A 26,686-nucleotide genomic window follows, 5' to 3' on the forward strand; every position below is an offset into this window, starting at 1 on the left:
CCTACAACAAAGGTCCATCTTAACTTTTTTGTTTATTTATTTTAGTTAAAGTCATAAACAAAATGTTTAGCGAACATGTGAATGTGTCTTTTTTTGTCTTTTCACGCATCACAGAATGATGATGAATTATTTATTTGTCCATGGATGATCCCCAAAAATGAAAACGTATAATATAATAAACTATTTGTGATTACAAGATCATAGACATTAATATAAACATTTGGCAATAAAGCAAATGTCGTTTAATAAGTATTTAATAATAATATTTGATTATTTTTATTATTTGTTATATTTTCACGCATTAGTAATTAAATTACGATTTTTAAATATTTTATCTGCGAAGTGAACTGTATTTTTAATGTCAAACGTTTCCGGTAAACGGGCTTTTATTGTGAAATGCGGGACATCCGGCACTGCCTTCGGTTTTTGCCCGACCGATGAAAACATCAGTGTTGGCTGCTAATGCCGGCCTGATTCCTGCAACAATCAGCAAGATGATCGGCATCCTACTGACTGTTTTCAATAAATACGGATCAAACTGTTAGCGTTTACTGTATCTGTTGCTAGCCAAAGCCCGTTTTGTATTTCTAAACCATTTTTGGTAAGTGACGTCTTTGATTTATGTGGCCAAAAATCATGCTAATGCTAACTAATAATATCTAGTTTCTAAATCATTTGGATGCATATGATATGAAATATAAAATACACCAGTGCAGTGAATGTATTTTCGTATTGTGAAAATGTTGTGTATTTTCTGATTTTTACATTATTCAATATTTAATTACATTGTATATTGCACCATACAGTGCAACTAATGCATATCTGTCTAGCATTTAAATGTATGTTAATCATATTTCTTATTTTATTTTATTTTATTTAGTTTCGTGTTTCCATGAAATTTATATTTTTGCCTTCATGCACTGAGTTCCAAATGTCAGTCTGAGATCACTAGTGGATGTACATTTTTTGTTTTTAAATTAAGATTTTTAATGCATACATTGCATAGGCAAAACCACTGGCATAGATAATTGTTTTCTGAATTAATGCATGATTAAGTTAAATGCTTAGATGTGATCTGTGATCTAGTTTTGTGATTATGTGGGCAGCTCTCCTGACAGCCTTGCTGTAGTGACAGACCCGAACGTAGCTTTGATTTCTGTGCCCTGTTAAAATGTCTCTAAAGGTTAATCACGCTGTCTTGCAATGACCAAATCAACATTTCCCTTTAATCTAAATGTCAGCCCTCCTTAACATTAAATGACATTCTCACTTGGCTGGATTGCTTTGTTGGCATTGGCTTATGAGAATGATGTTGAAATATGATAATTAAACCCGTGCAATCTTTCACAGGATCTCTAATTTCCAGTAGAAGAAAATGAACGGCTTATCCATCAGCGACTTGTGTGGCTTGTTCTGTTGCCCACCTTGTCCGAGCCGGATTGCAGCGAAGCTGGCCTTCCTGCCCCCAGAGCCAACCTACACTCTTCTGCCAGACCTGGAGTCCACCTCACCTGTGACCTCTAACCTTGGAGCTTCAGGTTTGCGCTCCCGTTTGGGCGGAGGTGGAGGAGGCGGTGGCGGAGAAGGAGCAGGTGGTGGTGGGGGTAGTTTTGTTGACCGGAGTGGAGAAGGTCGATGGAAGTTGCACCTCTCTGAGCGAGCAGAGTTCCAGTACTCCCAGAGAGAGCTGGACGGAACCGAGGTCTTCCTCACTCACTCCAGCCGTGGAAACAGAGTGGGATGCATGTACATCCGCTGTTCCCCATCCGCAAGGTGAGGAAGGATCAGCTTAAGATGTCAATGTAAAGCATTCTTTAGTGTTAGTCTTCTCACCCAAGCCTGTAGAGGCCCATTCATACCAGGAAATATAACTATAATGATAATAACACATAGAAACACTATCATTGGGATCATTTCAAAACTATTTTTGCCTTTATTTATATATATAATGCTTTATAAAAGTAGTTTTAATGCATGTATCATGCCTTCTAATGCACTGTATATTGCATCGTTTGATCTCATGAATAATTGTAACCATGGTTATAATACATTATAACACATGACAAGCAAAGCTTCAAATCTGAGTGCTTTCTGACTCTCCATAGACAGTGCAGTGCAATGCAAATACCACATTCAAGGCCCAGAAAGGTAGTAAGGACATTGTTAAAATAGTCCATGTGACAGCAGTGGTTCAACTTTAATTTTATGAAGCTACGAGTGTGCATTGAAAACAAAAACTATGACTTTATTTAACAATTTCTTCTGTTCCTGTTCCATTTAATCTGTCCCTTTAATCAAGAAATGTTATTATTTTGCAGTGTTCTGATATGCAAACAATCTCACAATCCATTTTAAAGCCAGTCCTCTAAACCATTCCTGTTTTGTGATCTACAGGTACACTGTGCTGTTTTCTCACGGTAACGCTGTGGATCTCGGTCAGATGAGCAGCTTCTACATCGGGCTGGGCACTCGTATCAACTGCAACATCTTCTCTTATGATTACTCTGGTTATGGGGTCAGTACAGGGAAGCCCTCAGAGAAGAATCTGTATGCAGACATAGATGCTGCATGGCACGCTTTGCGCTCAAGGTATGTCAGAATCCAGAGACTAGGTAGCATGCAGCTGTACTGGTGCAGTAGTGAAATTCAGGTGTGTTTTGTGTTGATTTCATGTGTGAAATCACTTCTCCGTTGTCTCAGGTATGGGATCAGCCCTGAGAATATCATTCTTTATGGGCAGAGCATTGGTACCGTGCCCACCGTGGACCTGGCGTCCCGTTATGAGTGTGCTGCTGTGGTACTTCACTCACCCCTCACCTCAGGAATGAGGGTGGCGTTCCCCGACACCAAGAAGACATACTGCTTTGACGCCTTCCCAAAGTCAGTGAACATTGAAAAATGTTTCTTTTTCTTTCTTTTTTTTACATGACAAAGATGTTAACACCGTTGTTTAGAACATTAGGATATATTAAAACAATAGGCTGCTCAAGGTCATGCATTAATAATGAACTCTTGATTTAGGTGTGTTTAAAGTATGTCATTTATTTGACAAAGTCTTCAAATATAGCTCATCCATTCAGTAGTATGTTTCCATTCATCATACTCATGTAAAGGGAAAAATATAATTCCCTTTACCTCTGAAATTCAGCAGTGGTAAAGCATCTACTATGATATGAAATATTTGTGCTGTGCTTTATTAGTTTTATCAGAATACTAATTTTAAATGCCCATTGATGAAGCTACTAGATTTTTGACTGCAGGATACTACAGCTATGGTATCTTTCAGATTTATTTACACTGGTTTGGTGAATAAAATATTTTATTCTATATTTTATTTATTTTATTTTATAACTTTTTTAACTTAAGGGATAGTTAAGCAAGAAGAATTGCAATTTTGTCATTTATTCACTCTTATGTTGTTCTGTTTATGTATGACTTGTGTTCTGTGGAATACACTACTGTTTAGATGTTGGTTTGTACTAAGTAGGACTTTCAGAAACTGATGTTAAATACAGAAACTATGCATTAAATTGATTAAAATAGACAGTAAAACATTCATATTGTTACCAAAGGTTTCCATTTTAAATAAATGCTGGCATTTTGAACTTTCCAAAAATCTTTAAAAATATATAAGTCTTAGTTTTCATTAAAATATTAAGCAACACAAGTGTTTTTTCAACATTGATAATAATAAGAAATGTTTCTTGAGCATAATATCAGCATATTAGAATGATTTCAGAAGGATCATGTGACACTTAATTTCAAATAATTTTAGACTTCTTTCAGAAACATTGAAAAGTCTTAAGGACATCAAACTTTTGGTACTACAATGGTGTAAAAGAGCAATATTTGACAAATCTACTGATCTTTTCCTTACCCAAAACTAGTCTATGATTTCTGAATATTGTGTTTAGACTGATATAAACTACTTTGATGTTTATCTTTTGACCGCCTTGAATGCTGCAAGCGCCAAATCCCTGTGAGTACAACTGCCCTGGAAAAAGACCAGTCTGTTCTCCCAAATAATTTTTTAAGGTCCACAGAAAGTCAAACAGGTTTTGAACAACATAAGGGAGAATAAATAGTGGCATAATTTTGGGGATGGTTTCTTTAATGGCTCTTTGTTGTCTTCTGCTCTCTCAGCATTGAGAAGGTCTCTAAAATCACATCTCCAGTGCTGATCATCCACGGGACAGAGGATGAAGTCATTGATTTCTCTCATGGTCTGGCCTTGTTTGAGCGCTGCCCAAAGGCCGTGGAGCCGTTGTGGGTGGAAGGAGCCGGGCACAATGACATCGAGCTCTACAGCCAGTACCTGGAACGCCTGCGCCGGTTCATCAGCCAGGAAGTGGCTGCACAGTAAACGCACCATTCGTTGCGCTCGCATCTATAAATGGTTGACGTTTATGGAAAGCAAACAAACCGAATCTGGTTCTGGAGGCTTTTTTTTCTTCTGTAAACTTTCAGCTTTCACGTTTCTGTCAGCCTGTAGCTGAGTTTTCTACTGAGAAGTCCCCTCGACTTAACACCGAGAAGATCTGAATGTGTGAGCATCGGTCTCAGGATCTCAGTACGTCTGAGGCACTCACAGTTGACTTGGCTTGTGATTTATGTGACCAGGACAAAAATGAAATCTCATTTGAACAGGACTAATATCTCTTTATGAAGCTCTTATCTCCTGGGTGTTTATGTACTTTTTCTTTTGTAAGGTCTTGTGGGTAAGCATATGACCAGTCTGTTTTAAAATATAGCATTATCAATTTCAGACAAGAACTCTCTGCTGGACAGATTGTGTGTGTGTGTGTGTGTGTGTGTGTGTTTGTGTGTTAACCTTTTTTAGACCATTTGCTGTGTTTGTGTGAATGTGTTTTGATTGAAACCACCTTATCTGCTCTTTTGAGAGGAATTACCAGTCAAAATTTTGGACACTGAGCTTGTTTTTCAAGATCTTAAAAATCTTAAATGCTTGAAATTTGTAGACACCTATTGATTGTGCCTACTTAAGCAATTTTTGAAAATTAAAATCTTAATGCATTTTCTTAATGAAGATAGGAAAGCAACCAGCAAATAGTCCAGTAGACATGTAACCTTCAGTACTGTTCAAAAACCATCCCAGGATGCTGCTCATGAAGTTACTGAATGTCCAGAGCTGGAATCTAGACAAAGAAGCTCAGATGTAAGACCGATCAGATGTTTATGAACTTTTGACAGACTTCAGTTTGCATTATTTTCTAGTTTTCATGACTTCACTAGTATTCTAAAATGGATGATAGTGATGTAAAAAATAAATAAATAAATAAGTAGATGTGTCGAAACTTTTGACTAGTAGTGCAGGTTTCAATAGGTTTTGTTTACCAGATGCTTCACTTTTATTTATTTTCCTTTTTTTAAAGCATTGTTCCATTTGCTTACCTGTCATTTAAAAAGAAGAGTTTGGGGCCCAAACACTGTTTTAAGGATGTGGGTAAATGTCCTGATTATGGAAGCCCGTTTCTGCCACTAAATAAAAAAATAAAATCCATATAATTTTATTTCACAATTCTAACTTTTTTTAATAAAAAATTTTATATCCCGCAATTATGACATTGATATGAACTCGCAAAAGTTAAAATTGTGAGTTATAAAGACTATTTCTCCGGATTGTGACTTGATGTGACACAATTCTGACTTTGACTTGCAATTGTGAGAGTAAAAAAGTCAGAATTGTGAGAAAAATCTCAGAATTGCCAGTTTATATGTCGCAAATCACAATTTTTACTTTATAACTCTCAATTGCGTGTTTTACAGACAGAATTGCATGGTATGAACTCGCAAAAGTTTATATTGCAATTCTCCGCGAAGAAATTGTGTGTCAGAATTGTGAGATAAAAAGTCACAATTACCTTGTTTTGTTTTTATATTCAGTGGTGGAAACAAGCTTCCATAGTTGTTACAGTATGGATATATGGAAACACACTGCCGTTCAAAAGTTTGGGATCTGTACGAAAAAAAAAAAAATTTGTTTTTCAGCCAGGGCGCATTAAAATGGAATAAAAGAAACCGTAAGGCATTCATAATGTTAGAAAATGTTTGTATTTAAAATAGATTTGGGTTGTTTTAAACTTTGTATTCATCAAAGTATCCTGAAAAAAGTATCACAGTTTCCACAACGATATTGAAAGCAACGGTTTTTAACATTTAATAATAATAATAATAATATTTAAAAAAACATCAAATAAGAATGTTTTCGGTTTCAAAATAAACTTCTTTAAAAAACATAAACAAATCTTACCAACCCAAACTTTTGAACAGTGTTGAATTACTTTTCTTTTTTTTTTTTTTCTCCCCTTATTGCATTAATCTTTGTATAATCCTAATTCACATGTTCATTCGTTTTATCACTTTAACAAGAAACCGGTTGTCTAAATAAGCAACAACTCTAAACCAGAGCCGCTTCTGTAAGACAAAAGTGAAGTAAAACATGCGGGGGAGATTAAACTCTTCCCTGGTCCAGTTGATATGATATTGTGATGCATCAGTGTATTGTGACGCATGTATCACGATGAAGTAGTTGGCATTTCCAGCCCTAAAATGGGGACTGAATTTGTAAATATTTAGATTTGTGATCCTTTTTTCCACTTTCTCCCCACACTCTGAATTGTGGTGGAGGTTAATAGATGTGATTTTGCCCACTGTGAGCCCCTGAATGACAGGAAACCTCACGCCACCCCCAAAACATCACAAGTTCTTTCTGCATTCAGTTCTCTTCGCTTGATGTGATGATGCGTAAATGAACTCTGCCGCCCGAGTCGACCCCAGACTGGTGTGTGATTGACAGTTTTCTGAGCCGTCTCAGCATGGGGTCATGACCTCCATCCACTGCTGACCTCTTGTCTGTATAGATGTCTGCGAGAGCAAGAACCGTGACCTTTCTTTTTTTATATATTACCGCATGCCAGGTCATCAAATCACATTACTGTCGTTTTTGCTATTTCGTATCGCAAGTTTGGATATTGAGCTATTTATAGCAGCCTTTTCTCTCGCAAACAAGCCTCGCTCTTATGTGGTCAATGGATATATAACACGAACTTCCAGATCTATTTTTTATAAGGTTGACAAGTCTTTGCTATATGAACAAACCTTTCACTGTTTCAGAGCCATTTTTAACAGGATAGGTCTGTCTTTGCAGTCTGGACATTTTTGACTTGGAGTGATAGTTCACCCAAAATTAAATTCTGTAAGACCATCAAAGGATCGTTTCTGAATATTATAAGCTTCTCTTGTTCCATACAGTGAAAGGATATAGTGCCCAAGGGCTGTCAAGTTCAGAGAAGATGAATAATTGGTGCATAACCATTCAAAAATGAAAATCTGTCATCATTTACTCACTCTTATGTTATTTCAAACTTGTAGGACTTTATTTTCATCGCAGAACACAAAAGAAGATATTTAAATAAAACTGTTTTGACTTTCATTGTATTTTTTGCCCAAACAATACAAGTCTATAGGAACTAAAATATCTTCTTTTACATTCCACCTTAAGAAAGTCATACAAGTTTGGAATGACATGAGAAAAAATCAATCATCAATTATATATCTTTTTTTTTTTTTTTTTTTTTTTTTTGCGTGTGTGTTTCTTTAAATGGCTTATGGTTATGATAAATTAATTGTATGTTTTTTTTTTTTTCGTCTATATACTTCCACTTTATCAAATCAGCTCGGAAATTCTTCAATTTAAGACGTTAGATATGTTTGTAACACCATGAGTGAGAGTAAATGATATGATTTTTCATTTTTTAGTTGAACTATCTCTTTAAAAGGACATTACAACCTCTTTAACATCTAGTTTGCTATGCATCCCTTAAAGTCTTTTTTATCATGACATCTGTAGTTCTTAAGACTGTTTTTATGACTGACATTAAGACCCCAACACTTGTAAAAATCAGTGTGTACTCAGGAACATTTGAGGTTTATTTCTTCTTTCCTTTGGCTGACAACACACTGCATATTTATCTCCAAAATCCTGCCTGTAAAACTGAACCTGCTTTACATTGATCTTAGGAACCACAGACAGCAGGAAAATACATTTTCATGTTGACATCTGTGTCTTAAACAGCATAGCAAACTTTGTGTTAAAGCAGGTGGTGTGCCACTTACAGTATAGTATGCATGTAATCGATAAGATATGAAAAGAAAATGGACTTATTATAGCGTGTGATTTTCAGTGTATATTATATGACTTTCTGAGATTTCAATATAGTTCACTTTAGCCTAATATATAAAATTGTTAGAATGTTAATTTGTATTTCATTTGCTTTTTAGAGCTCTAATGAAAAGGGTTAGTATTCACATCACTGAACTACTGAGCAATAATGTCAAACCTTTGTGAGAACTGGAGAGAGTACATTCTCTGTCAGACTCGCACAAACCTGATGATGATTGTGATGATTATTTGAAGGGTTTGCTTACTTTCAGTAACAGCACAACCTTATCTGAGAACTCTAAAATGCTCTATGCCGACTCACGATTTTGAATAGCGATATAAAGCTGTATTTCACACTAAGTCGCATATCTGTATCAGGATTTGCAAGAAAATGACTGTATATTTCCAGGTACACGTCTGTATAGAGAGGTTATGGTGTGTCCTCTTATGATGTAAGGTGTGTGTGTTTTGGATAATGTTTTCTTTTTTTAGCTGGAAGATGTGATGTACTGTGGTTGAGTAATAAAGGAAAACCGTAAAGTTTCAGTCGGATTTTTGACCGCAAATGAGATGTTCACAAAAGTAGCATTTATTTAACAATATTTATGCAAGACTTAAAATAATTTAGACTCTTGTCCATAGACAACACTTTTGTTAATTGGTTCCAGTCATCTAAAAATGGTTGAACATTGGTTGATAGACTGAACGTCGTCCTTTAACTGATTTTATTATTATTTAACTGATTTTATTATTATTTTGAGCATAAAACTCAGTTAAAAGCAATAATCAAATATTCTCTCTGTTTAGTATTGGGTAGGCCAATTCGTTTTAGTGAATAAAAAAATAATTAAATAAATATATATATTAGAATTGTGAAACATAAATGTAGAATTTCGAATATAATCTTTCTTTTTATATATATATATGCTGTTATATTTATATATATATATATATGCTGTCTGGGAAAAAACGTTGAGTTTTAATATATTTTATTTAATTTTATTAATTAGATTTATTTATTTTCTTTAATACAGTTTTGGCTTACATTAACTGTTATTATATCCCTGGTTCATTGTAGTATTTTCGACTTGCATGTATAATTTTGTTACCGTATAGATACGGTATATATATTAAAGAAGAAAAAAAAAGTTGTCAAAAACAGAGAATTTGTATTAAGTCAGTAGCTTGTTGCCTGCTTTCATGCCTTGGAATAATATTCCTAATGCAAAGACGATCTAGGAATCAACATCAGACACATTATGAGCGCTTTTACCCTCCTCAAAATCCGCATCCCTGTTCTCGTTCCTCACTAGATGGCAGAGTCCCTCTGTCTTCAGAGCGATGCAGCACTGCTGTCTCTGCACACAGTCAATAAACCTGTTTGTGATTTTCAGTGCCATCTCCAGGGATACAGTAATATACCGGTCTATTTTTACCTGCTCTGTAGCATTATCTATTAAAATGGTTTGAGGCTGTTAAAGATAAAAGTACTTTGATTAAATGGCTCCTTTAAATTGAAATCTGTTCAAAGCTCCAGCTTGGAGTTTTTCTGTTACCTTAAACTATCCCAGCTTGATGTGCAGAGTCAACGGTGCGCAAGCTGATCCTCACAAAATGTGGTTTTGTGTCTGATTGCTTTGTTTGTTTGTTCATCCTTACCAACTCGACACAGCAACAGGCTCAAAGAGATGTGATTCAGCATTATTTAGAAGTCGCTTTTATCCAAAGCAGCTCAAATGTTTGAGTTTGGAGTGAGATTATTATTAACCTGTTTTAAAGGGCATTATTTATTCATTTATTTATGTTGCATTTAAGGGTCAAATGATTCAAATGAATTCTGTAACAGTCCATTTAATAATAATCCATTTAAATGATCTCCTCTGCTGTGGCTCCTAAATCTAATTTCTTATGCAAAGTGTGACATCAACAGATTTGGAGAAATTTTGCATTGCATCACTTGATCCTCTGCAGTGAATGGGTGCCGTCAGAATGAGAGTCCAAACAGCTGATAAAAACATTACAATAATCCACAAGTAATGCACACCACTCCAGTCCATCAGTTAATGTCTTGTGAAGTGAAAAGCTACATGTTTGTAAAAAACAAAACCATTATTAAGAGGTTTTTAACAAACTGTGTTCAAACTGTTCCTTCCAGCTAAATATAAGTCTGCTATGGATAATATTTGTTTCTGCTGTGAAAAAGTTGTCTCTTCTAAATCAGGGGAGAAATATGCACAGATCAAATGCCAGTTACGAGCAAAAACAGTTCTAAATTAATTTGCTGGTGATTTGTCTTATGAGTGGACAACAGGGGATGGACTTTTTGATTTAAGGATCTTATGGATTCATATTTTGGCCAGAAGTGACAGTTTAAAGTTAAAACGCCTTAATGATGGATTTGTTTCTTACGAGCATGCATCATTTCACTTCACAAGATGTTAATTGTTGGACTGGAGTGATGTGGATTATTGTGATGTGTTTATCAGCTGTTTGGACTTTTATTCTGACGGCACCCATTCACTACAGGGGATCCATTGGTGAGCAAGTGACATAATGCACAATTTCTACATCTTCAAATGAGATTTGAGGCCTGTGGACAGAGTTTTCGTTTTACTGACATACATTTTAATTGCTACAGTGTTGTGGTATGGCCTGCTGGCTTTTGTGGTGATCTGCCACATTTTCTGATTTTTTCGCACATAGATTTTTCAATTTTACAGGGTCTGTGCTAAAAACACGTTCTGGAGCGATTTGCTACTGACCTGTGTCCAATTTGTAGATGTCAGAATCGTACACTTTCCCCCTGTTCCATATCAAAGCAGCATCTGTTTCAATGCTTGCCTAAAAGTATCACCATAATGGTTTCCTGATGCTCATCTCCTCAGCAACAGAAGCAAGGGTGATGAAAACCTGCCAAACAGGAATATTACTAAAAAGTGTTCTCCCCTCTCTCTTTTTTCTCTTTGATCGCAGTTTCTTTGGGGGATATAGAGGAAACTGGGCTTTCAGAGTCTTGTTTTCAGGCCTAAAATGATTTGCATTGCACTCTTGCAAATGGCCTTTTTTTCTACAACTGAAACACCTTTTTATTATTTATTTAAGGAGTACAAGCACTGAGTGTTACTAATTTGCTAATTTGTCTGATTTAAGCATTGCTATTTGATGTGAACAACCCTTGAGAAATGCATGCATGTGCTTTTGATCCTGTGGTTCAGTGCGTTTGTAGTATTTTGAGTGCATTTTAAACTTTCATGAGTCACATCGTACTTGCGAATATATCAGACTCTGAAGCAAAAATCCCACACATCGAGAATCCATCTGGAAAATCTGTTCTGCGCGTGTGACAGAAAGAGAAAAGCAGTACCCTCTATGCTGCTGAGTAACCTGAAGAGTTCAAATTAAGCTTACATGCATTTTCTATGTTTTCAGATCTGAAATATATAATTACACTGCTTGGATTATTTATAAATGCAGTTCATTTTCTGGACTGCTATTGTTATTAATACTTTTTAAAAAACTTCTAAGTCAACAACAAATTAAAGGTAAAGCTGTTATATAAATTGTATTATGTTATATGAGTTTTGTTTAGATATGTAAAATCTGAGTTATTCATAAGATTCAAACTGTTAATATGAAAGCAGTAAATTGATCAAATGAGACTGTATAGACATTTATATTCTTAGATGTTTTTTTTATTTCAAATAAATGCCATTCTTTTAAACTTTATAGTTAGGGGTGAAAAATATGAAAAAGTGTTTTTTGTAAAAAATATTTAATGTAAAAAAATGTTTTATTGTAAATATTTTTCAGTGAACTCTTCCAAAAAGATTGGTGGAATCCTGGTTAAATGACATATTTGTCGATAAATAGGTCAGTGGTGAACCGGTCTGTCGTGACCTGTGTTTAAAGTGAGATCACAATGACAGAGTATTTTATGTTTATTAACTGGTTTAGTCTGTTGATGTCTTTTGTTGCTTCAGCAGGTGCGGCAGTCAAAAACCAAACACAGATGGTCCAAAGCATTATCTATAAAGAGCCTTTGTTGTCCACGCGGTGGTGGGGATTCTTGCTTTAAATAAACTGAAATTAAAAAATAAAAGTTACCCAGACACATGTCCTGGAGTATGTTTCGACCCTGTGCATTAGTCACATGCAACTTCTGTAGACCAAAACATACATAATGTTTATATTTTAAAATATATTTGCTTATGTGGTAAGGATTCTACCTTTAAAGTGTGTAAAACTGCACTTCTTGTTTATTTGGAGAACAAAAGCAGAAAAACATTGTGAACCAAGCAACATTAGTGCCCACTGACTTCCATTGTATGGAGAAAAGACATTTACAAAGACGAAGGAATTTTTCTAAATATTATCTTCTTTTTTTTTTCCACAGAAAAGAAATAAGTCATACAAGTTTGGAACGACATGAAGATAGGTAAATGATAAGATCATTTTCATTTTTTTTTTTTTTGGTAAACCATCTCTTTAAGACCAGCCAGGAATCCTCCAAGAAACCATTTTTCACTCTGTAATATTCTTAAGGCTCTTGATGTAATTTTTCATCTTCTTTAGATCACTATATGGATGAACACGAGAACTAGATTCTCATACCAGAGAATGACTTTTTAAAATCTAATTATAATACATTTTTAAAGAGTTGAATCATAATTAGCTTTATTTTATAGCAATAGAAATCTAAGGGGGGTGCTCTCGAGCTATTAAAAATCATATTGCTTAGAGGTTGATCTTTCACATCCCAGAAGCCTTAAAGAAGTGAGATACATTGACTTTGTCTCAAATATTTCTCCTGAAACCAAATAAGGCGCAAACCAAACATTCATGGAATTAATGTGGGATCTGATCATTTGGTCTTGAGCCATTTTGATGAGAAATATGTCAGGTCATATTGAGATGTATATAGTATTGAATATTGTTTTCTGTACAGTTTGAGGCAATGTTGAGATCTCCAATGTATCTCAGAGGACGCATGAAATTAATAGGTTGTTTTTCTCAGGGGAAAACTATTATCTCTATTTGTATCCATATCTTAATCTACAGAAGAAACCATTGAGATATTAATTAGATCTAATTATCTGTCTGTGTGTACGTTGCCTAACTGTGTGTGCGTGTGTGTGTGTGTGTGTGTGAGGGAAAGAGAGAGAGATCCATCCCCCCTCTTGGACGGTTAGGTGCCTCAGTCTGAAGCGCGCGGATGAAGCTCGTGCGCAGCGCTCGGCGTCTCACCAGTGGATGTAAATATCAGTTTCTACGACTGCAGAAAGCACAGACTGATTCCTGAGCATCGCCAAAGGAATCTCTGGAAAGACGCTTCGCTGCAGACTGCAGGAGGATGTATGGCATTATTAACCATCTCCCAAACCATTTGAGGACCCTCAGATATTGATATCTTCATATGCACGTGAATCTTCAGCATCTGAAAAGCTTTCAGTGGGTTGACACAAACACTGTGCTGTGCGTCTTAACGCAGGGCTGCTCTTTTGGACCCGTGCCACGGTTGTCTGTCTCCGTCCGTTCACCCAACCACACCTACCCGTTGTATCCTCACCGAATTACAGCAGCGGCGTCCCGTACACCGGATCCCGACCGATTCCGTCGCGAAAGGGACATTGTGTTTGTGTGAGCGGGTGGAAGAACACGGATCTACTGCGCTATAAACGCCCGGTGCGCACCGGACCCGCTCAAACACGCCCGTGTCGGACCGATATGTCACCCCGGTGCGCGTGATCGCTTTGGATGAGAGGCAGGTGAAATTACCAGCTTTGTCCCGCATCCTGCGCCAAGAAGGAACGCATCACCTTGAGGATTTAAACGACATCCAACTTACCAGGTGAGGCGCTCAGTCATATATTAGTTAAAGATCTATAGAGTAAGAAATTAACTTTTTTGTTGTTGTTTGTTTAATTATTATTATTATTAAGGACATTTTTCAGACGCATTTTGTTTTTATTTGCTGATTTAATCACACACATTTAATATTAGCTCAGCAAAGACTCTAAAACCATAATTATTGGTCTAAAATATTAGGAATGATCCATAAAATGCAAAAAAAAAAGGATGAATTAAGTTTATTTTTTATTTTTACCCCAGACTATAAAAATATGGAGCTCTTTGTCACTTTTACAGACATGTTTTTGTCTTGAGCCATTGTTAGTTTCTGACCATGATGCACATTTGATCTGGAAGAAGGTTCATCAATGCATCCACCCTATTCATAAAATCCCGAAGGAATAGGATATCTATTAAATATAGCATTAACATTTGGATCCAGTAAGAATCTTTAAGAATCAAATCCAACTGGATAAACTGAAATTCCTCCAGATTTTCTTTGGGATTAAACATGTCTGTTGTGTATGAAAGCTGTACTTATTGCAATGGAATAATGCTTTACTATTGGGCAGTTAAAGGAAATCACATGGAAGCTAAGAGCTTGTTAGATTAGATTTTCTTTACATTTCTTTTGATGAAGGCATTGGTCTAGCCAAAGAAAAACATATACTGAATATATATATATATATATATAGAAACCTGCAAAGCCACCTGGAAAAAAAAAAGTGCAAGTGCACCTAGGATAAAAGCTTTTCTTAATGCATAGTGTGGTCACATCAAATGTTGATTTAATTTAGTTAAGTTAACGATAGTTAATTAATAAAATCTATTTATGGCATTATTTTTGATGGCATCCTCACTTCACAGTATTTTTATACACGAGCCTGAAACTTTGCACAGTACTGTAGCTTTGCAGGTAGGTTTCTTGAAGTGTCTTGGAGACATTGCCACAGTTCTTCTGGATTGAGTCTGTCTCAGTTTGTTCTGTTTCTTCATGTTACTCCAGACAGACTGATGATGATCTATGTAGTGCACTGGCTGCTGTCAGACTCCTCGTGCAAACAAAAATCTCACTAGATTATTACAGTTAATGGCAAAAATAATGTTTGGAAATGTAAACTGATATTTACTACTGACACACTACAGCAAAAGATATAGATAACTGACTTAAAACCATTTTTGTTGGCCTATTTTTGCACAGTACTGTTACTGCAAGAAAATACCAATTAGAATTACTTTGAAAAAATGATGGAATTCTGTTTACATAACTTTAAGAATTTTAACTGGGTGTAGTTTGTTTTTAGGGATTTTTTTAAAACCTCTTTCATGGTTTGTTTTAAGGAGCATGTCTCATAGGTCATGCATGCAAGATCCATATCTTGCAAAATTGTTTAGTTTGTAATTCGCTCAAGTGTGGTGTGAGTGATCATTTGCGTCATCATGGCTTTCATTGCTTCATCGCTCTGTTGTTGTGAATGCATGCACACTCCAGACCTGCTGATGCTTTATAATTCTGCGGCTCTTACTAATAAACAAACCTCTCCAGTGCCAGGCTTATGTAAAGCACGTTTCACATGTCAACAGTGTTTCTGAAGACAACGCTTTCATATATTGGCTTAGAGGATAGAGGATTGGTTCACCATGTGCTTTGGGATACACATGCAATACTGAAATGCTGTCACCACCTAAATTTGGCTTTTGTGCTTTGTGTTCTGCATATGATGATTGTCTGTGTGGGTTTGTTAGTAGTTTTGCATAATTTATAAGCTTAGTTAATAGGAACTGCTTCCTTTGTTTCCAAGGAAAACAGCCATTTATAAGTTAAACTTAATAGGAACAAACTTTAAATTGCTTTTATGGTGGTACCATGGTATAGTGAGGCTGCCATAAGGTAATACCATAGTATACACTGAAAATGTGTGACTACACTCACAAAAGAAGCTTTTTTAATAAGTTAACACTATTTGGAGTGTGTTTTTTGGGCTAACAAAAATATTTTATTTTATTTTATTAAACAAGACTTTTAATGCAATTTTCTTTGTTTATTAACACATTCAACATTTCAAGTTATAAATTAACAATTAACTGAATTATGTATTTTGTTTAAAGAATGAGCAATAGCATAGTTCTAAATGAAAAATTGCTATAACAAAGGTTATTATTCATTTTTAATTTTAAATTATTAATTTTTAATACATTACAATTGATTACAAATGTTACAATAAATCATTCTTTACTATTTTGTAATGGTACTATAGAGTGTATATATATATATATATATATATATAATTTCTTTATTTTGGGGGAGGGGGTGTTAATAAATTAAATATTTTTATATCTAATAATATTATTTAAAAACATTATTATTATTATAATATTATTATTATTATTATTTAGTGCTTCAAAAAGGACTAAAACAGCTATATGCAATATCCTCATGATGGCTGAAATAACCAAGAGGGCCTGAAGGAAAACCAACACGTCTCTCCATGTGCCAGTATCTTCCTGAGAAAGACAGAATCGTCCTACATCAAGATGTTGTAAAAACGAGCTGGCCTGTAACTGGCCCTTGGTTTTCTTTTTGCTGACGTGCTGTCTTTGCCCTCTTAGGCACTGCAAAATTGACATGATTTATTTATTTTTACCCATAGGTTCCAGGACTTTGAAAAATAAATCATGTGTAAGGACAGTCTGGAGACGTGCAGGGAAGAACAGAATGTTTAGATAGACGATAACATCTACAGATAACAGTGGAAACGTACACTAGCTGTATGTTGGACGGATGACGTGAGCTAAAATATTTGTGTTTGAATACAGTGATTACACGGTAAATAACAACTTTTTAGTTATACAAAAAACTTGAAATTATAACAAGGTTTTCCCAAAAAAAAAAAAAAATGCTTTAGTTTCCTAGATCAGCTGGCCGCATTCTGAAGCAGATAGACTGAATGTGTGTGTGTGTGTGTGTGTGTGCCAATAAAGACGTAAAGATACATGGATTGAGCCGGAATTGCTTGAGAAGGATTGATAGTGCATTTGTATGAGAGTTGTGTCTGTGTGATTGTTGGACAGAAATGGAGGGCAAACAGAGCAACAGAGCTGGTCTCGATGTGTGTGAGAGAGTAAGACGCACACACACACACACAAACAAACACACACATAGAAAGTGAGACAGGGCTTGACTCTCTCTGAATGACTAGCTGTGAATAGCCTCCCTGTTATCTCTGCAGTGCACACAGTCAGCAGCGCAGCAGGCCAGCCAGGCAGGTGCAGCACAAAAATAGCAGGTGTCTGTTGGGTTAAGACACATAGTCCTCCCTTCCTGTCTCTCCCGGGGGCTGAGCACCATCACTAGGGTGGGCCCTCATCCTGCTCCAGCACTGTAAGCTCGAGTGACCAAGGGTGACGTCTCGCTGTTGTTTGCAACTTGTTGCGTGTGACGACTGGCCTTGTTCCCTTTCGTGGTCCACGGACCGAAGGATTGCTCTCATCTTTCAACAATAATGGAAGATTTAGAGCTCAAGGTGTTATTCGGATGTGTGTGCATCTGTGTTTGTGTGTGTAACTCAGCCGGAGGATGTATTTTTATTGCTTAGACATTGCTCTTTCATCGCCCTAGAGACTTAACTGAGTTCTTAGTTATGTGTCATTAAGGTCTTAATAGCTTTGTGAAAGAAGTACCTATATTTCAAAGAGATGCCATATGTGAATATATTCCTCCTTCTGAAAACTTCAGTATTACAGTTTGAAGTCTCCAACTGCTCTCCATTAAATCGCATTGCTGTATAGCAGAAGTATCATTATTAAAAACGTTTTTCTTTTTTATTTCAGTTCATAGCTTTCTTCCTCTGAACACTTCAGTATTTTTTAAGTTAAAATGAAGTAAAACTGTTTTCTGTTCTATGCTAGTTATATCTTAGAAACTCTTGCTTTTAAATCCAGTTTGTTTTGGCCAAGAATGGACTGATATTAAATCATTAAGTATTGAAAGACTAGTCACAGTTAAAGATACGGCATTATGGGAGAGCATCATCAGAGAATTTTTAGAGAAAATTCATCTGACAGTTTATTGATCCTCAAAGACTTCATTGTTCTCTCTACTTTCTTGAAATATCACAACTGGTTTACTACAAGGCAGCAATTTTTTCCCTAACAAGAATTTAGGCAAGTAAAGTGTCCCTTGTTCCACAGCTTTGTATTCTTCCTCAAAACTCGCAGTACATGCACGCTTGTGTCCAGTGAGGCGCTTCACATCCAACTGATGTTTTTAAAACAGTATCGTACTCGCCAGCACAGTTGAGAGGACTTCAATTATCTCAACGTGCTGTTTGAAAGTTCCCATGGGTCACCTTGAGTCATCTGTGGCGCTAACAATGAGCTGAATGTGAGCTAACAAGCTGCTCAGACACAGACACATCTTTTCATCTGCTGTGAACGTTATTAGATCATTAACTTTGATAGTTGATGGTTTTATATGGTTTCTAGCTGGTACAAGATAGGTCATTATAGCTCAGGTTGTCATTGCCAAAACATTTTCTTTTTCAGTATTTTGTCTTGTTTTGTGGTAAAAGTAAGATCCTTGCATTCTGTCATCAGTTAGCCTACATAAATTATAATGAAATGCAAATGCAAAGGATTTTTTGTCCATGCATTGCAAGTCAGTGGTTTCCAAAGCTTTCTGAACATTGACATTTTTTTTATGTGTTCATAAAAGAATTATGTTCAGTTTTGGAACCATATGAAGGGGAGTAAATTATGACAGAATTGTTATTTTTGGATGAACTATCTCTTTAAAAAATATATACATTTACTTTAGCAAAATTGAGTAAAATAATGTGAGAAATACAGGAAAAAGAGTAAACTAATGTTCAAAACTTGGTTGGTAAGATTTTTGATAGAAGTTTCTTTTGCTCACCATGGTTGCATTTATTTGATCAAAAATACAGTAAAAAAACGTAATATTGTGGAATATTATGACAATTTAAAACAATTCGAAAAAAATATATTTATTCCTGTGATGCGAAGCTGAACTTTCAGCATCATTACTCCAGTCTTCACTGTCACATGATCCTTTAGAAATCATTCAGATATGCTGATTTTCTGCTCAAGAAACATTTCTTATCAATATTGAAAACAGTTATGCTGCCTAATATTTTTTTTCAGGATCCCCTGATGAAGAGAAAGTTCAAAAGAACAGCATTTGTTTAAAATAGAATTCATTTGAAACATTACAAAAGTTTTTACAGACTCTTTTGATACATTTGCTGAATATAAGAATCAGTTTCTTAAAAAATAAATAAAGAATAAATCTTAAATCATCACTTCATTGTTTTAAGCATATTTTACTACATTTACTATTTACCAATCGCGTAAGAAAACCATTTTCTGAGAACACATCTTAATATATCTTGAATTAAGATTTTTTTTTAGATGTGTGGGTTAAATGACAGTCTATTAACACAGGAGATGAGAGGAAGCTCTTGAATGTTTTGAGCGATGTGTATTCCCCAAAGCCCCACATCACATAAAAGAGTGCGTGCAGGCCTGTGAAATCAAATAGACGCAACTGGTCATAAGGGGCTCATTTAAAAGCAGTTAGCCACCAATTAGCTCCTAAATTTCATCAGTGGTTAAACACACAATGTTCCAGATTCAGCCACCCCAGACTCTCACAAACTCTTTATCTGTACTTTAGAGAACCTTCACTGTAATGACACCCTCTAGGTCTAAGTTTTTCATTGTTTGTTTCCTGAACCCACAATAATCTACATTTAGCACATCTTAGCATTATGTACTGTCATTTAGGAACATTACATTCTGACCAGTGAGGGTTGTGCAGCTCTCTCCTAATGTTTTGTGGTGAACGAGGAGACCATAACAGCCTGTGTAACTCTCACCTCCCTCTTATTGGAATATAAATTCATGCGGCTGGCGGGCGTTGGGTAAACAAATAATGCTGTTAAAAGTAACCGAGTGCTTGCACTGATGCGGAACGGAATATTACTCCTTCTCCCGACTTCCCAGCATGCCCCTTTATTGACATCGGCGTGTCCAAAACCACGGGTTTCAAATAGTTTTTTGGGGTTTCACCTATCAGGACATTTCTTGGTTGTTTATATAGGACTGTTCATACTGTGTGTGTGGCATTTCTGAATGGATTTCACTGCTAAAAAGCGAAATGGAATGATTTCATAGTGTATAATGAAATTTGCATTCACACTTTTTATTGAAATGCCTGGCAGGGAATTTGTTGAGGGTGATGTTAACTGTGGATAGATGGAATGTGTGTGTGTGTGTGTGTGTGTATAGTATATATATACAATACATTTTTTTTTAGTACATATCAATTTTTTATGTAAAAATTATATATACTTACATATTCATTTTTATTAATCTTTTTATTTATAATAAATATTTTATATTTATTTCTAGTACAAATTAATTTTAAGATGGAAAACACATGTATACTTATGTCCGTTTTTATAAATATATTTTAAATATATTTAATTTATAATTTTTCTGAATGTGTAAATTTTTTCAGTTTCTAAGGAATTTCTTATGAAAGTCTAGAGGAGACATGTGAGATTAATGGGTCATTTTTCTCAAGAGAAAAAATTCTGACATGCTGAAAACTTTGGCAGAAGTCTCCATGTGCTCTCTGTTTACACTGATTTATGTCTATGAATTGCAGTTTATGACTTTTATTTCTTATGACCATCAAAATGTTTAAATGTGAGACTGGGACAGCGTTCAGTCATAACATGCTATTATGTGATGTTTTAATATTAAACATGGAACATTTTTGTCATAAGCATTGTAAACATTTGGAGTTGTTTTCCCTGCAGTCGCTCGTGATCTGTTAATGCACGCTGAGAGGAGATGCATCACCCAGTTATGACATGGACATGTGGAATGCTGGATGTCCCACCATGCTATTGTACAGCTTTTAGAAAGCGGGTAATGCCCCTTTGAAAAGCGCCTGCAATGTGGCAGTATCTGCGAAGGAGTAGATCACACAAGCTCGGCTGGAGAGGGGCATCCATCCCCTGACCTGCTCCCCTAGACACCAGACATGCAGGCGGTGGGAGGTTATTCTTCAGAGCGCACATGGCAGAGGAAAAGAAAGAGCCGAAAACTAACTCGGGCCGCTTTGATCCCAGTGTCAGTTCTGAAGCCATAACTTGATTAATGAGAGTCAGCTGAATGGGCCTTTGAAAGAAATGTCTTGAAATTCATCTTTTCATTGTCAGATGTCACAGGAACGTTTAGCTTCGTGACCCCCAACGGGGAAGAAAAACAAAGTGAGAGGAATTAAGACTTTCAGAAGTGTGTGATGTTGTTTAAGTGCCGAGGAACACAAGAACATCTCTGAGGAAAAGTGCATGCTAGGATTCTGGAAAGGATGACTGCTAAAATAACCGTCTACCTTTCTCTTGCTCACAGTCTTTTTGTTCTCTTTTGCTAGTTTTTTTTTTCTTGGGCATTTAGTGTTGCTTTATTCTTTTCATTTCTCCCTGTGGTGCATGATGGGAAATCTGTCAAGAGCAGTCAACTCTGCAAACGAACTGCTTGCAATTCATTCTCACTTTAAATGGCAAAACCAACGCTGTAGAACACAACAAAAGCATCCGTAACATCCTGTCTCCTGTAAACAACTGGCAACAGAGTGAGTACATAAATGGCTATTTGATATTTTAAAGGGGTCATTTGGGACACTTTATTATTTTTAATTTACCTTTTTATCATTTTATTAATAAAGTTAAAGTTAAGAGGCAAAAACATTTATAATATATATATATATATAATATATATATAGTACTGTTTTTAACAGTTTGTGATTGGTTTTGAAATAAATCTCTAATGCACCCTAGGCAGTAAAAACAGTAAAGACAGTAATATTGTAATAGTAATATATGTGAAATATTATTGCGATTTAAAATCAGAAAACATTCTAATAGAAACATTTCTTATTATTATCCATGTTGAAAACAGTTTTGCTCCTTAATATTTTTGTGGAACTGTGATCTTGTTTTTCTTGATCTTGTTCAGAATTGTTTGATCACACAAAATTCAAAAGAACAGTATTTGTTTGAAATAGAAGTCACTTTTGTCTCCCTGTTAATATCTTTCAAAAAAAAAAAAAAAAAAAAAAAATATATATATATATATATATATATATACAGTATTGTTCAAAATAATAGCAGTACAATGTGACTAACCAGAATAATCAAGGTTTTTAGTATATTTTTTATTGCTACGTGGCAAACAAGTTACCAGTAGGTTCAGTAGATTGTCAGAAAACAAACAAGACCCAGCATTCATGATATGCACGCTCTTAAGGCTGTGCAATTGGGCAATTAGTTGAAAGGGGTGTGTTCAAAAAAATAGCAGTGTCTACCTTTGACTGTACAAACTCAAAACTATGTTGTACAAACATTTTTTTTTTTTCTGGGATTTAGCAATCCTGTGAATCACTAAACTAATATTTAGTTGTATGACCACAGTTTTTTAAAACTGCTTGACATCTGTGTGGCATGGAGTCAACCAACTTGTGGCACCTCTCAGCTGTTATTCCACTCCATGATTCTTTAACAACATTCCACAATTCATTCACATTTCTTGGTTTTGCTTCAGAAACAGCATTTTTGATATCACTCCACAAGTTCTCAATTGGATTAAGGTCTGGAGATTGGGCTGGCCACTCCATAACATTAATTTTGTTGGTTTGGAATCAAGACTTTGCCCGTTTACTAGTGTGTTTTGGGTCATTGTCTTGTTGAAACAACCATTTCAAGGGCATGTCCTCTTCAGCATAGGGCAACATGACCTCTTCAAGTATTTTAACATATGCAAACTGATCCATGATCCCTGGTATGCGATAAATAGGCCCAACACCATAGTAGGAGAAACATGCCCATATCATGATGCTTGCACCTCCATGCTTCACTGTCTTCACTGTGTACTGTGGCTTGAATTCAGAGTTTGGGGGTCGTCTCACAAACTGCCTGTGGCCCTTGGACCCAAAAAGAACAATTTTACTCTCATCAGTCCACAAAATGTTCCTCCATTTCTCTTTAGGCCAGTTGATGTGTTCTTTGGCAAATTGTAACCTCTTCTGCACATGCCTTTTTTTTAACAGAGGGACTTTGCGGGGGATTCTTGAAAATAGATTAGCTTCACACAGACGTCTTCTAACTGTCACAGTACTTACAGGTAACTCCAGACTGTCTTTGATCATCCTGGAGGTGATCATTGGCTGAGCCTTTGCCATTCTGGTTATTCTTCTATCCATTTTGATGGTTGTCTTCCGTTTTCTTCCACGTCTCTCTGGTTTTGCTCTCCATTTTAAGGCATTGGAGATCATTTTAGCTGAACAGCCTATCATTTTTTGCACTTTTTTATAGGTTTTTCCCTCTCTAATCAACTTTTTAATCAAAGTACGCTGTTCTTCTGAACAATGTCTTGAACGACCCATTTTCCTCAGCTTTCAAATGCATGTTCAACAAGTGTTGGCTTCATCCTTAAATAGGGGCCACCTGATTCACACCTGTTTCTTCACAAAATTGATGACCTCAGTGATTGAATGCCACACTGCTATTTTTTTGAACACACCCCTTTCAACTAATTCAACTAATTGCCCAATTGCACAGCCTTAAGAGCATGCATATCATGAATGCTGGGTCTCATTTGTTTTCTGAGAATCTACTGAACCTACTGGTAACTTGTTTGCCACGTAGCAATAAAAAAATATACGAAAAACCTTGATTATTCTGGTTAGTCACATTGTACTGCTATTATTTTGAACAATACTGTATATATACATGCACACACACTCACATTAATATATTATATATTAAAATGATAGTTTTTTGTTTTTTTTTGGTTTGCTCTGATATCACAGATAATAAAGTCCTCTTTATCATATTTTATAATTATTATAGGTGGCATATGGCTTTTCATATTCACTTTAAATCCATCAGAGCAGATGACATATACTGTGCAAGATTGTAATTTTTTTTATCTGCTCATTTTAAGCAATTGTCTATATTCATCTGAACTTCTCAGAGGAGATAGACTTAACCTTGGAATTGCTAGATAATTTTGCAGCAATCAAACTCATATCTCACAAGAGTCAGTGAATATCAGACCTCCATAACTGAAAGTGAAATGTCAGTGAAAGACCCCATACAGACCAATTCATTTCTTTTGAACCACATTCATTAAATGAAAAGCCATTTATAGGACTGAATTGGGCTTTTTGTGCAATCTGGTTCCGTTCGCTACCTGCCTCTTGATACTTTTTTTTCTCCAGAAACAGTGTAAAGTTAAAAACGTCTTAGTGATGGATTTGTTTCCTACAAATATGCACATTTGCAGGAAACAAGACATTACTTGATGGACTGGATTGGTGTGAATAACTTGTGGATTATTGTGATGTTTTCATCAGCTGTTTGGTCTCTCATTCTGACGGCACCCATTCACTGCATTGGTTAGCAATTGATGTAATGCTAAATGTGACCAAATCTGTTTAGATGAAGAAACAAACTCATCTACAATTTGGATGGTTTTAGGGTGAGAACATTTTCAACAAATGCAAACTTTTGGATGAGCCATTCCTTTAATGGTATTATAAAATAGTATAACTGTTAATTAATTAAACCAGTAAGAAACCAGCCAACAACCTCACAGCAATGCAACAAAAGCACTGAGAACGCCTTAGCAAAAACCTATAACACCCTAGAATCATGTTTGACTTTGACACTTCTGAAAATGTAATATTCCCATAACCTCCTCCACCCAAGCTGCCATTTGATTGGCTGGTAATGTGTTTGGTATGGTCTCATTAATCATTTTCATTAGTCTGATGTGTTTTAATGTGCAAGTAGTTTGTAATCAGACCATTTAATCAAGTCTCTCTCACCCTCTCTGTGTATGTTTGAAGCCTACTGCATTGATTCAGCTTCCGTTCTGGTTACCAATTCATTTTGCCGATGGCAAGTCTCCTGGGGTTCGAAACCGCATCTACTCTGGTCATCAGTCTCCCCCCTCGAACCCTGCGGTCTATGCTAATGTTGGCCCATTGAAGCCGGGGGGGTCTAGGAGAATTGCATAAGCTGACATCTGCACATTACCCTCTGATTTGAATTTCCTGTCCTGTCTTTTTGACGACTGATGAAGTGTGGGCTGTGTCTCATTACATCGCTTCATTCTTTATGTTGGGAATCAGTACCAATATAGACACTGGTGTACAAACACTGGTGTACTTAATAACACTGTTACAAGGTCATGCAACTGCTAGCATCATTTGTTTTGAGCAACATTCACTGTAGCTGAAAAAAACAGTACCATTCTGAAATGTGCTTGACCCATTTTTCAGAACTTTTTTTATATTAATGGAAAGAATAACAATAACAGTGTTTTTTTATCATTTAGATCCTACAATATATGTACAATAAATATGCAAAATAACTGAAAATATGAGAAAATATGTAATTTTTTTATGTAAATAGCATAGGAGTTATACATAAAAAAACTTGCATTTGTAAATATAAAATAAAATAATGTATTTTACGTCTTGACACACTGACGAACTCATTAGAAACTGTTCTTGAAAAGATTTAAATTCTATTTATATATATATGTATATATAATTTATATATAAAATTAAAACTTGTAAAAATCATCAAAACAAAAATATATGGTGTTACATTTTTTTTTAAACTTAAAATGTTTGTCTTATTTAAATTGTTGAATACAGTTATTATGCTCTGTAACAAAACAATTTCAAATATATATATTTTTTTCCCCGGCAAAGCATAATTTTAATCAATAATAAGTGGGAAAAAACATTTTACATAAATAAAAATACAGTGAGCAGCCAGTGCTTGTTTTCTTATGGCATGTTGTGGGTATTTTGTTTGTTTTTCAGTACATTCAAAAGAATTTAACAATGGGACAGTCCTAAAGAAAAAAAAGACTCTGCGTATTTACTTCTAAACTAGGGAGTGAACTGAAACCCACCTCTTGTTCAAAACCCTCTTTAGAAAGGTCCAGCACTCGTGCATATACTGTATATCAGGAATCTGTTAGGAGTCAGGCTTTTTCCCAGCATGTCTGTGTGTGCCAGGGAGCTGTAGCTTAACCTCAGCCTCTATCTTTCAGCCCTTTGCAAAGAGCAGCAGTGGTGCGTTTGTTGATAACACTGCCATTTTCAGCACTGCTGACCTCACGAAGTTTCCCTGGCCCAGACATAATTCTCTCTCTCTCTCTCTCTCTTTCCCGTTCTTTGGCTTTGCTTCTTTTTAACCTTTAAACGGATGCTGAGGCTGCTGCTGTTTGTGCTGTAAATGGAGCGTTTCAGACGCCACTGTTTGCTGTGAAATGACATGCATCCCTCGTTCTCACCTCCAGTATTCAGCAGATTTTCCTTTCACATGGGAGTCCATGAATGCATTTGAGAAAATGATCAGTCATTTTTACTCGCTAAGAGAGTTGGAACAAAACATGCAAGCACATTATTGCCCGTTTAATGTGTTTTATTACTCAATTTCATTGTAAGCTATGTTGCTGTTAAAAATGAGTGGCTTTGTGAGTTTTTGGACTGTTATTGTTGTTATTAATGTGCCTTTGTGAATTTTCCTGCAGAATGTTGTTCAC

At 35.7% G+C, this 26,686-nt stretch overlaps 2 protein-coding genes across 2 annotated transcripts in view; both read left to right on the top strand.

The window, feature by feature from the left end:
• The first annotated feature begins 404 nt into the window (after positions 1 to 404).
• Positions 405 to 8,728, top strand: LOC127935823 (alpha/beta hydrolase domain-containing protein 17A). The gene is made up of 5 exons (XM_052534018.1): positions 405 to 601; positions 1,351 to 1,773; positions 2,395 to 2,589; positions 2,701 to 2,880; positions 4,144 to 8,728. Exons 2-5 carry the CDS (start codon positions 1,376 to 1,378, stop codon positions 4,361 to 4,363), a joined length of 993 nt encoding a protein of 330 aa, XP_052389978.1. The 5' UTR covers positions 405 to 601; positions 1,351 to 1,375; the 3' UTR covers positions 4,364 to 8,728.
• A 4,647-nt stretch (positions 8,729 to 13,375) lies between these two features.
• The window catches only part of LOC127935818 (semaphorin-6B), a 101,339-nt gene continuing 88,028 nt past the window's right edge, over positions 13,376 to 26,686 (top strand). Inside the window, exon 1 of the mRNA XM_052534012.1 lies at positions 13,376 to 14,030. The gene's annotated coding sequence lies outside the window, so the exon portion shown is untranslated. The remainder of the gene's footprint in view (positions 14,031 to 26,686) is intronic.

The sequence above is a fragment of the Carassius gibelio genome, chromosome A2 (assembly GCF_023724105.1).
Source record: "Carassius gibelio isolate Cgi1373 ecotype wild population from Czech Republic chromosome A2, carGib1.2-hapl.c, whole genome shotgun sequence".
Lineage (NCBI taxonomy): Eukaryota > Metazoa > Chordata > Actinopteri > Cypriniformes > Cyprinidae > Carassius > Carassius gibelio.